Here is a 13265-nt window from a genome sequence, read left to right as displayed (position 1 = left end):
TGTTCTGTTTAAGATATAAAACACGTTGTTTTAAGTGTACAGCATTTTTATTCAGTCTGAAACACGTTAGGGGAAAGAATTGAGAAATAGGATATGGTGGTTAGTACTATTTTTGTCTAGATTACGAATTTGCACAATAACAATTATTTTAAATGTTTGTATTTAAGTGATATTTCATTTAGACTACTTTTCTATTATGGGATAGCATCACCCATTTCAACAGAGTTTCTGTAATAATTAGATAAGTGGAGTATTTACATACCTTCAATTAGGCTACCCAGTTGCACATAAATATTTCGGTTATCTCTCATCTATCATTGTACATCATTCCTTATAAAATACCTTTGACTGTTTTTTTTTCTCGTTGCTTTTTTGTCTTGATTGTGTATTGTTGCATCGCATGTTGCCTGTTTGTCGGTTATAACTTGTCTCTTATAGCCAACAATAATTGAGATAACATTTCAATAACATCTCAACCACGATAACATCGCGCAATGTAAATTTAGAAAATGCTTCTGTGTGTTGTGATCTTGTGGTTGTGTGCTTATTTTGTGAACTTGGCTTTCAACTCCATTGATGCTGAATGCTGAAGCTATACCCATCATCTCATCTGTTATTGTGATGCGCTAATAACAAAACGGTTTTATTGCACTACTCAGTGTGAATGTCTTGTTGTATGTGTCAAAATATCTGCTTGTTGTATATTTCTAGATAATATGTTGTACAGTCAAACCTGTGTTAACGGCCACCTGGATACAGTGGCCACCTGCCTATAGCGGTCACAACCGAACAGTCCCTACGAATTTTACATGTAAAGTACCCTGTTTATAGCAGCCACCTGCCTAACGCGGCCAATGGCAACGCTTCTGCGGCTGCAGTGATCAGTTGAACTGCATATAACGGACATAGTTCCCGGATGTCTTGCAGACTACTGCCTTCTACCTCAGACAGCTCATAAGCTCACAAAGGACAAAGTTAGCACGTTTTCACACCTTTCATTCAACCGATGGCTTCAGCAATTATGTTTTATTCTTGTTTATAGTTCAGTTTACCACGGCAAGCACACCGTACCGTTGGTTATGGAACGCCAAAAACATAATTAAGAATTTGAAAGTGTCTTGATAAAAAAACATGCTGTCATTAATGTTTTGTTGAAATATGTATACCATGGGAATAACTTACAATTTTGTTCAATGAATGAATCGAGTAACCACAACGATGACGACCCGCGAAAGTTTTGTGAGTCGCCGGGACACAGTCACGGTCCCTATGCATGTGGCTGGGGTGAATCAGAATGCCGATGGTAAATTTCCGATCGAATTGATTACCAATAAAAAAACATAACAACTCACTTTAGTATCGATATTTATTCACTTTGAACTCCTATAAATATCGATAAATACGCATGTAACTGGAACTGATAGCCAAAAAGGAAAACAATCAACGCAACGGCCATGCCTGTTGTTTATCCATCCAAATAAAGTATGCTAATTAGCCTTGCACATGTGCGTTCTTGTTCTTCCGGGGTTATGATAACTTGAGTCAAAAAGTATAGTCGCTTCCTTTACTGTGTATAGATCACTGTGACTGTGAGGGAATGTGTGTGCAGTATCGTCTCGTTGTCCAACTAAATTCATTCAACTATTTTGTTTTCTCGGTTGCTACTGCCTCGGTACATTTAACAATAGATGCTTTTAACAATGATGTTAAATTGACCTCAGTTCACTGGCCAAAGTCGCCAGGCATTTTACACATGTTTCTATTGTTGCATCAGTACAATAACATGGAAGTCGCACAGATTTCGATTGCACAAAGTAATGTTTTGATTAGGGATCAACCATTTCGTAAGTGAGGTAGGTCGAGAAGAATTTTGAAAAAAAAATGTACAAAATGTTAAGGGAATTGTGATTGGGTAGGAAACTTTCAAGTTGTCACGTACATGTAACTGGAAGGAGATCCATCACTACAATAGATAAGTGTTCTTTTCGTGTACGTAACGTTGTAGGGATCAATAAAGCACTGCTAACTGTCCCTCTCCCTTCTCCTTGAAAGAATTTGCTATAACCCAGAGACACTCCGATTTATTAAAACAGTTACCACACACAATAAATATTAAAAGAGACATACAAATTCAGAATAGCTAAGCAAAGCAAGCTGAGTGATTTCTTTAGTAGGAAATGAGACTCAAACTGCTGCTGAACATGAACTTTACTGTACAAATCTTCAAATAATTTTCATACTACTCATTATTGTGCAATGATCGATTTTTGTGAAATGATTTTAGTTTACATAATACAATTTAAAATCAACATTTTTTATTTGGAATAAAGTGTTTGGATACTGTGTACAGTAGTGTAATAGTGTGTCAAATGGGGTTGCGAGATCTGTTTTAATACATTGATTCAGTGCCTAATTAATATTCATGAATAAATTAGTGAACCTGTATAGAAAGGCCACCTGTCTATAAAGGCCAAAATTTCAAAGTCCCTTGGGTGGCCGCTATAGACAGGTTTGACTGTATATGCATACATGCACTAGCTGCTTGTGCAGACAGCAGAGAAGTGTTGCTGTCTTTGTCCACAAAGTCTAGCAGGTATGTATGGTTTTTGGTAGTCAATTCTAATCTTTATAAATTGCCTGTATGATGTCTTAGAGCTTCAGCGTCATCGACAATAAAACCAATCTTGTAATATTGTAGCCCTATGACCTCAATATTTTCCTTTACGTCACTAACCACGTAACCGAGGGAATGAGGCCTAGCCATATTGCCTCTCTTGCCACTTTGTTTTTTCTCCGCGTTCAGTGCGAATAGATAAAACCGGTTCGATCTGTCATCTAGATGTTTTTCCTGTCCAACTTTTTGGTCTGACTAGCGGTCAGACCTGCGTGGCAGCCGATGCTGTGGCTGGTAGGATAAGTCTTTCTTATTATTTACCCCCGTGTCGCCTTTTTTGTGTGCATTGCCTTACAATGTGTTTGTCTGTGTTTGGACCAATCAAATCGATTGAATAACATCAACAATATACTACATAGTATAATTATGTATATTTGCTACTGACAGATTACTGTGCTCACATATGAGAGAATGCGAAAACTATTACCTGGTCACGTGAATCCATTAATTATGTTTTTATCTTTTCACACATTTACTTAATCAAATAGATATAGTCCTCATACTTGCAGCTACACTTTAAAATGTGAATTAGACAGGCTTTAATATCATTATATATTTGTTACACATGTTTGCGAAATGAATATGTGTTATGTAGGAAAAACACTTTACACTGATTTACACTGCAGAGATTATTTATATTTATTTTTAACAAAGCCAATATATAATTGGCTGTAACAAATATTACTTTAACATGACCAGCTCGAACAAGATTCAGGGATATGTCAACACACAAATTACGTATACACGTTCAAAATGAAAGTTATATAATTAGAACCGTAACGATGTATGTAATGATATGGTTCAATGGTATGCCCTTTTAATTGCATATCATTAAGAAATAAATTTAAGCAATAGAAGATTTAAATTGTTATGATTATACCTCTTATATTGAATAAGTATGTCACGTTCTCGGCGGGTATCGAAGTAGGTGGGCCAGGGAACCCGTTTATCAGGGGGTCACCATAATTGAACCAACCATCTGAAATAAATATATACATTTACATATATTATATATTAGATCACGCCACTTTCATTTGCGCAAAACTGCAAATCCTACAATGCTTTAAGTATTTATAATATAATAATGAATCCGGTGAGATTTAAATGGAAAATGTGTAATTACCTGATTGATTGGTTGTCCGAATCGGATACAGTATATCCGGATTCCCTGTAATCAGTTTATAATCTCCAACTCTAGATACATACAAAACATACTTCAGGGTGAGATTAAATGCAACACATATGATAAATTCCACCACATGTTCGTGGTATGTGGTAGACGTAATGATATTGTTCTGGAGCTTGTATTTACTTGATGATTAAATTAATCACTTATCCATTTTGAAATAATACTGCGTACTAGTAATTTAAACTTTCATTATTAATCACCCACTAATTTGTAATAACAAAATAACAAACATTGTTTTTCCTTTTAATTTTACATTTAAATTCCACAATATCCAACAACAAAATCATAAGGGACAGTCGTAGTTGACTAATATTCATTGCATCTATATTGATTACGATAAATTATTATTATTTAGGACCAATCGGTACACTCAAGCTATCACATATATCGCTTGTGAAAAGTGAGACAATACGGGTTATTGTATGACGAGAGTATAAACCTGGAAAGAAGAAAACTGACGACACAGTTCTTCATTACATATCAACTTGCTACAATTTGCATAGATTAAAGGGTTATCTGGTAAACCCCACATTGATTATCACTACTTACCTGATAGCAGCACCCGGGGAAGGCTCAAAATCATCAATATTATAGACAAATTCTTTTCTTGGCGATGGTTTACCCATTGAGAATGTCTCCCACATATCTATGCCGTCAATTCCAGGTTCTGTAGTGTATAATACAAAACATATTTTAGCAACCTCAATCTAAAATATCGTGACAGATCATTGACAATTACTTTTGACAAATCCTTTAACAACTCACCAGATTTAGCCCCAGCTATTGATAGTATCGTTTCATGCAAATCGACCATGTGCCATAACCTGTGACCCGAAAGATAACTTATATTAAACGGAGGTGGATCCAAAATTGTATTTCAAAATACTTTCTTTCATCTCTACAGAACAATTATGCAAAGTGACGATTCAATGGAAAACAATGCTACTCTGAAAATAAAATATACAAGTACAAGTATTGCTCAGCATCACATTTTTGTAGGAGCATTTCATATTTTGCATTTCCCGACTGGCGCTGACTATCTAAGACATCTAACTAGCTTGATAACGACAAAGTTAGATTGCCTTACATTTGATAACACAAACATTATACTGATACGAGACTGTTAATGCTACTAATATTGCCTGAAACATGTATCTAGGGAACTTAAACTCAGTCTTGAGAAACATTTCGAATTTGTAATTGACCATCATTAACTTACTCATTATTTGTATATCCAGTCTGCGCTAACATACTCCCATGAATAAATGCTGGTACGCGTGTAGCGCCTTCAAACAACGTAGCAATAATTCCCCGTAATGGCCAATTGGACCCCGACTGCGTTGCTAATGCTCCGTTCTGTGTGAATTAACATGAAAAGTGGCAGCGTCATATGCGATGCCTGTAAGGTATTATCTGAATATATTTTCTGATTTGAGTGAGAAGTTAACAATTTTTACCAGAACATTTTGCCTCCAGAACGTAAACATGTAACAACTTGTTGAATTACTGAATTCAATTTGCATATAGAGTATATTGATCACTTACGTCACCCATGAATATCAATAACGTATTGTCCCACATTCCTCTTGTCTTCAACGCCTCCACCACAGTACCAACTGCATCATCCATGACAGACAACTTTCCTAAAAGTGAGAAAAACCTAAATTATTTTACCTAAATTTTCCTAAGTTATTATTTGCAAATTGAAAATTCTCCGAAGTTTGGGTGGAGTGTTACTAGGTGAGTTTCTGACTCTTTGTTTCGTCATACACAACGATGCAAAGTGACAACATGTGGGTTATGAAAGTGATTTAACAATGGCAGCCAATATTATCTAATCAGATCCTGAAACAGACGATTTCATATGACACATCTGTCATGAATCCAGCATGTCGTAATTTTGCGGTTGTGCTCGAGGTGTCCACTAGGAATTGCGATTTCACGGTTTATCCAGTATTGTGGACGCTTGTGAAGCTGTGAAACAAAGTTCATAGCATATAAGTACTAGTGGTTGGTCCGGGAATATATATAATGAATATTATCTCAAGGATTCCGCAAAGTATGGAATTGTTCACGCTATGTTCGATTCTCACGTCTTCGTGCATACTATGGCATAACCCTATGGTTTTGCTCTGACATCTGTGGTTATGGTTATTTTCATGAAAGATGCGGTGTATCCCATCGATATGTCATCACTTGGGAATGGCTAGACGTTATGGGGTCTTTGTCAGTCTCATCCCCGATGGTGACCCACATCGCTGGGCTATGATTACTAACACCAGTAATTGATGTACTCTGAAGTCATTCCCACGAAACTCTAGTTGGACCACTAGATCACTGATCTTAATACACTGGTGACTAAGCCTGGGTAACGTTTGATGGTAGTACAACCTCTAGCTGATCTCAACCTGTCATTGACGCTGATCCACTTCATTAACTTTCGGAACAACCACGTGACTTGCATGCACAGTAACCTTGTGAAAACAACATGCTGCAACATTGAGTCCGAATGGTCACACTTTGAAATGGTATCTTGTTTTTTAAATCATGAAGCAAAGGCATCAATGCTTTTGGGGACGAATCAATACATTTAGGTATTGAGATCAAGTGATGCAAGACAGTTATATTTTACTGACACTCTGGATGCTAAATTTTCCGACACAGTGCTCACTCGGATCGTAAGCCCACTAGTCAATGCTAAACTGTGGAATTTTGTAAGGTGAGTATGACTGAACTAATGAAATCCCAACTCTAAAAAAATATGTCATATTCACAATAAAGATTGTTTATTGTGCATATGCAGGTATTCATGGGAATACTACATAAACACCAAATAAACAAAATGAATTATGTTTGTTTTGCCCATTTACACATCAACATGGGGAATACCGGGATATTTTCAAGGGCACAACAAAGTGAACTGGTGTACAGATGTAATAATCTGCGGTATATTGCACTGTCTGGGATTATACTGGTATATTGGGACCGTTTCTTATATATTTACAGCCATCTTTACATGGCAACCACAAAACATACCATAAAATGTCCTTGTTCGGTTATCTGCAATATCAGAATACAACGCTTCATACTCAGGTGGAACCTGTGTGCACACACATAACATATAAAAAAATATAAGATACACGTAAAACTGAAAAAAGAGGTATTACAGTTCTATATGTGCATATATAGAGATTATTCAATGGGCGACTTTGTAATATCGTATTTAATAAACTAGTAAAATAATTTGTATTTGTTTGTTTGACAAATACAATTTTAAATGGTCATAGTTTGTAAATCCTATTCATCACATGCATGCATTTGCGACGTAAACTATTAACAACAAAATTTTAATTTGTGCCTCTCATAGCGTTCTAAATATTTGCATAAGTGTGTTGTGTCCAGTGTATCGACTGCGATCAAATTAATATATGTTTTTTTTACGGATTTTAACACTTAATTAAATTATTTATAATTGTAGTGTTTACAGAAAGTGATTACCTCAAGACTTTTTGAAGGCATGTCCAAATTAAACTGCAGGTATAGTGGATATTCCTTGGAATGTCCCATTATTATTTCTGCTGCATGAACTATAAAGAACGGTTACCGTAAGTAAATAAGTAAGTAAAACCTCCCTATTCGTTTTGGTTTTATAAAAATGGTATACTTTCCCTAATTTCTTATTAAAAGTTGAATTAAAAAAAGAAGATAAACTGTTCAAAGAACCGTATGCAACCCGTTCTAATGGAAAACACATGACGCTATCAACCAACAAAAAAAGCCCCGCTTTTTGAACTATTCTTTTTTTCTATACTCACTGTGAGATAGGTGTCACTTTTTTGAACAACTCCGCTGTTGTCACGGAAATCATCTAGAAAGTCAAAACAACTTAACAGTTTGGTTAACTGACCTCGGCTCCTAAGTCAACGTAACAATGTCAACCAAGTCAATAACAAAGTTATGATGTAATACAGCAAAATATATAATAACGAAATTGGACCCCAGTACTGTATAGCCATGTACAGAAAAGTAGAAATAGCGAAATGCACTACTAAATATAGACTTGTGTGACTGGATTGTTGTAATTTTGAATAGAAGTGGAGTCGAGTTTGTAAAGTATCAAAATTGTGTTTGTTTAGATTGTAAATTTAACACACTTCGTAATAATTGCATGCATTATATTTCAATTCCCATATTTTCAGATATAAAATCATGCAAAACTGAATCTTGTCTATACCACCATACTACAATTAAACTTCAATAGATGTCAATTTAAAAACAACTATTTCGTTTGTTTAGTTTATAAAATCAAATAGAAAACAGCGTCACTATAGTTGCCAATTTACTCTGAATGTATCCACTATTCAAAGCACGAGCTGGTTACCGCCAAACGTCCATAACCTAAAACGCGCTTGTTCAAGTTTAAATAATTTTGACATTTAAGCATACACTTTCCCCGCAAAATAGATAGAATAAATATATAGATACACTTTCGCGACTTTGATACAAACTATAACTGTGGTTTTAAACTAAATCACCCAACCCTTGTCTTTATGATCGTATATAACCATGCATATATTATAATAAACACATATTCTTCGATGTAAAGCAATGTTTTCAGTCCAATTATTTCATTACTCGCCCTTCACTGAACTTACATCCTGGTGCAAACATGCTTGTTGTCTCTTTTGTCCAAGGTGTAACTCCACCTCCAATTTGACCATAATGCGAATCAAAGCCACGGCTAGTTGGTAGATACTCCTTCTTACAAAATCCTAAATGCCACCTGCAAAAAAAGATGAAGGATTTTTTATTGTATTTAACACTAGTAGGCATTATTCACATACTTTCTGTGAGTGGCCACCACTCTTATTCTAGCCTATTGGAGTTGGAAAAAAGTGAATAATATATGATATTTGGTACACAAGTATGTTTTTCATATATAGTACCTAGTGTTTTATGCATTATATACTTACTTCCCGAGAGCATGAGTTAGATATCCAACATCTTTAAGACTTTCTGGTAATAACTTAAACTCTAATGGAAGCCCACTACGCTCAAGGGCGATCAGCATTTGATGCTGAAAGTAAAATAAAGTCACAAAAACTAATCATATTTATTCAATCAGATCATGATATTGTTCAAATTTATTTTGTGCCCAAATGGCCCAAAATGACAGAACCGTGTCCAAATTTGTATATGAATAGATTTTACACATCGTACACTTTAATATATCATAAAACGTGGAAAATCGATGAACGTAAAGCACTATATAACTACCATGCTATCTGCGTTGCAATAAAACAATTCAGTACCTGATTTCCGGTTTTAAACGGATATAATCCGGTCATTAGTGCACTTCTTGATCTGAAGAATGAAATGTGCATGTACATGAGACCAGTAAATTGCGCATAGAAACTAAATTAGCTGTAAGGGTGAAGCAATACATTAGTAGTTGAATTGAAGCAAATTGCCGAAACTGGGAATGTACCTAAAAATTTGAAATCAAATCTTATACCGTTATGCATATTGATATATTTCAGTTGACCAGACATTATAACTACATTGCGTAACAGTAACAGTGTTATTACTTACGGTGTACATGTAGGCTGGGCATACGTCTGATTGAATATAACCCCATCGGCGGTGAGTTGATTGAGAATCGGCATCTTGAGATATGGATTGTTCCATCCTACGTCATTCCATCCAAGGTCATCTGATAGTAGCAAAACTATGTGGGGTTGTTTGTATCCTAATATATTGATTCAAATAATTATAATTTAGCACAACCCGTAGTGTTGATCGTTTTCATTTCATCTTGATACCTTACATGGTATTTTCATTCTTCTATCTCAAAATAATGCATGGTGATAACATTACATTACATTATCAGTATGAGCATGATAATAATATTAAAGTATGTTTTTAAAAGCGTATGGTAGGAATGTCATACCCAACCGTAGATTCTCAAACAAAAGTCGGATAACGAAAATTCACAATAGCACAAAACAAATGACTGACAATACAAAATAATCCACATGCAGAAAAGAAAACATCATCATTGATTGATTGATTGATTGGAATATCAGCTTATTTGTTATTTTAATATGTAACCTTCAACACCTTTACGTCGACAATTGACAGTCATCCGCAAAACAATTTACAAGAGCTAAACAGCTGAGATATATACTACAAAACACCATCAAGGCAAGTTGCATACACCGCTTTCTAGGTTCTTCGAGAAGAATGAGTATGTCATATATGGCAACCACCATATATCATTCTATAGTTTTCTGTATAGAACTTGACGTCTACATTAGACAAGTGACTGTAATACCTTATAAGATCATATTTACAATAATGTGTTTTTAATTTAATAAAACGTTTAAGGTAGCGAGACTATTAATTGTGTTGAAAATTACAATTTTCACATTTATTTATTAATTGATGAAATGCACTATAAACTTTCATATGATAAAGTCAACATAACATAAAATGTCATGTAAGTTGGTTAAAATGTAGATATTCTGAAGGGAAGCAAGGCAGCTTCAGTAGTGTTTTGTAAAATCAACAACACAGGTTTAATTTGTGTGCCTATAAGTAAACTCAAGACAAAGATAAACTCAAGACAAAGCAATGTTAGGATGTGTTATCAGTAACTATCTGACACACAATGAGTGTTTCCAAACATTTGAGTGGTTTGTCTCCGCTCCTGTTTATTTCACAGATTAGTCATTTGCATATGAATGTGTCAGACACAAGGTCACACAGCCACTGAAAAATAATCATTGATTTTGGTGTTTTCGTATGCCGAATTTATCCGATTATTTTTTTGATTTCCAATAGCCTTACACATTTGGATGTCCCTACACATGTTGAAACAGACCTTGATCTGAAAACAAATTGATTGTGCCGATGAACAAGCTTGAAAATCTTTGCTCTTACTTCATGAACGTTTTCTAGGAGTTTATGTTTTTCAAAATACAATGCCTTTAACAAAAAATAACGTATACTTATTGTCGTCGGATTAACACCAAATGTTCACAGCTTTAGGGTGACAGTGAGAGGAACTTGAATGTGTCCAGACAAACTATTTTATCGATTATTTACCGACGAGTTGTGGTTTGAGTTGCACACTATTTTTTAAAACTATTGAACAACTAGGAAAAGTGAAAACATACTTATTATCGCTAGCATAAATGCGTAATTATTTTTTTTACAGAAAAAGTAATTTTTCACCTTTGATTGAGTAACGCATCAGAGAATGCAGATACGAGCATGAAAAACACATATGTGACAAGCTTGAAGTATGGCGATTCTAAAAATATATACTTTCCTGGGTTAATTTGTAGTCATTTAGTAACACTTAGAAGATGAAAACAAGTATGCAAATAATAGTCCCGCTACCTTAATACGGCAAAACCCAATTGTATGTTAAGACTAATCGTTAGCACAAATCTGTATTGCAACAATCATTGACATAATAACGAGGTCAATCTCCAAAATAACACCATTATGTTTGAAAGATAGGGTTAATTTGTCATCTTCAGTTTAGTGTCTGTTAGAAAGTATAAACAACAAACAACCATTTCCATTTATCATTTCTTTTTAATATTCATTCTCAGTTTTAATGTTCGTGTTATATTTCTCCCAATTGTTACAAAGCAATGATTGTTGTACCCACAGTATAGTGCAAATACTCCTCGTCTCGCAAGGCGACATATGAAAGGCATACCGCGTTTCGTGTTTTGATTTAAGTAGGAGGGTCGTCACCTGCGCACGCACGGAAATTGAGTTCCAAGCGTCGATAACAATACACAATAATACGCAAAGGCTTATGGGTAGACGCTTGTGTGTAAACAATGGACGACTCCCTCACTTTAACTGTTATGTGGCCAGGTATGCGGGAGGTGGGTGTATCTAAATATCGTGCGCACGCTGTAAAGGCTCAGACGACTACTGTAAATAAATTTATGACAAAAATTTTACAGCTGGAGCCACAGAACAGGTGGAGTCGCATGAATAGCCATATCAACATAACATTAGACCCATTGATTAATTTAAAAGACATTATACCCATGCAACAATGGTCACCATGCTATCACAAATAATCGGTTCATAATCAAGTTAATTAAAATATTACATGAACACAAGATTTTTTTGCTCTTGTTTGCTTGAACTAGTATTTCTAAATAGTCAAAGTGGTAGATCATCTTCATTTAACTTTATTACATTTAAATTGAATGTTGTTTAATTAGACATTGATGTAGCTTGTGTGAGGCGCATGGTTCCTGGTTTTGATGGTTACCCAATTTTGTGTATTTCAAATTTATGATTTTCAATTTTGACATAAATTTGCTAAAAACCAGAGACGAAAACCACATTATATGCTACAGTAAATGACGCAAACGCTATATGTTGCATATGATTTTTGCAATATTTTGAGAGACTCACCATGTTCCAACTTCTTGCTGACGTAGCCTCGGGTACACATTTCGGTGTTGAATCCATGACCATTCAGATTGAAATGTGATTTATGCAGAGATTTTAATAGTTTTTATGGTCACTAGTTTATAGTCACAAGGTATACGACTCGACCTAAATATTACCAACTACCTATAGAAATCACATTCGGCAACTGGCATTTGATCGGATAGGTCAACTGCTTATTAGAGCGCGTCTAACTAAAATGAGCTATTTTCTTAATATAAGAGCTTTGTGACACGAGTTCAGACTGGTTGCCGATCCAGTAGGAGGTGATTTTCATAGACAGTTGGTGATAATTAGTTTGTAACCTTTAAACAGAATGCCATATACCGTCGATCGTTATACAACCAAGTAGCCTTGGCGTTATTCTGGCCCATAAGATAAAAAAAGTTGTAAATTCTAAAGTAAATATTGTCAAACTCTAGTTTATATGGTGTACTCACCATGTACTATAAGTTTAAACATTGTAATTTCACTGGAAACTATGCACTAAAAAGTCGATAGAATTTAAAAAAGAAAGAATAATCATCTCTTTTGGAAACGGACTGTAGTGGTGGAGAATGCGAGTAATAATCGGTACATTACCTAATTTCACATGTTTTATTGTAGGCATTTTCTATAATAGTTTTTATCATTATATTTTAATTGACAAGGTGCGCAAGCACTTTTATATATAGTTCACACTGTGTGACAGCATTCATACCTGTGTACTGGTATATGTTAATTTAAAACCATACCACTAATATTTATTGAACACTATAAACTAAACTAAACCAATAGTGTGTAAAAACTAATAATATATTATTAGTCCCCGTTCGGACGAAGTCTAATAATTCGGTCTCCGTCCGTACGTCCTTCCGTGCGTGCGTCCGTGCGTGCGTCCGTTCGTTCGGAGTCATATCTCACAATCCTTTGGAC

General features: G+C 35.0%; 1 protein-coding gene across 1 annotated transcript; it reads right to left on the bottom strand.

Annotated features, from left to right (window-relative positions):
* Positions 1 to 825: 825 nt before the first annotated feature.
* On the bottom strand, positions 826 to 12354 carry LOC102801374 (arylsulfatase B-like). Its single transcript, XM_085496659.1, has 14 exons — positions 12315 to 12354; positions 9456 to 9612; positions 9176 to 9227; positions 8837 to 8940; positions 8519 to 8646; positions 7362 to 7450; positions 6900 to 6963; positions 5409 to 5506; positions 5083 to 5219; positions 4629 to 4687; positions 4413 to 4530; positions 3798 to 3868; positions 3555 to 3653; positions 826 to 959 (listed from the first exon to the last, which is right to left on the bottom strand). Exons 1-14 carry the CDS (start codon positions 12352 to 12354, stop codon positions 826 to 828), a joined length of 1350 nt encoding a protein of 449 aa, XP_085352785.1.
* Between the last annotated feature and the right edge of the window lie 911 nt (positions 12355 to 13265).

This window comes from Saccoglossus kowalevskii, chromosome 1 (genome assembly GCF_978046115.1).
Source record: "Saccoglossus kowalevskii chromosome 1, keSacKowa6.1, whole genome shotgun sequence".
In the NCBI taxonomy this organism is placed as follows: Eukaryota; Metazoa; Hemichordata; class Enteropneusta; family Harrimaniidae; genus Saccoglossus; species Saccoglossus kowalevskii.
The sequence above is the reverse complement of the archived record's forward strand: the minus strand, read 5'-3'. Positions and strand labels throughout refer to the sequence as shown.

What these genes read in the sequence shown, in the direction of transcription:
- LOC102801374 (XM_085496659.1), bottom strand. Translation starts at nt 12,354, where the DNA reads ATGTGTACCCGAGGCTACGTCAGCAAGAAGTTGGAACATG. An exon ending in GCCCAGCCTACATGTACACC is followed by an intron (nt 9,228 to 9,455) that starts GTAAGTAATAAC and finishes TTCATTCTTCAG; the next exon opens with ATCAAGAAGTGCACTAATGA. An exon ending in CTAACTCATGCTCTCGGGAA is followed by an intron (nt 8,647 to 8,836) that starts GTAAGTATATAA and finishes CTTTTTTTGCAG; the next exon opens with GTGGCATTTAGGATTTTGTA.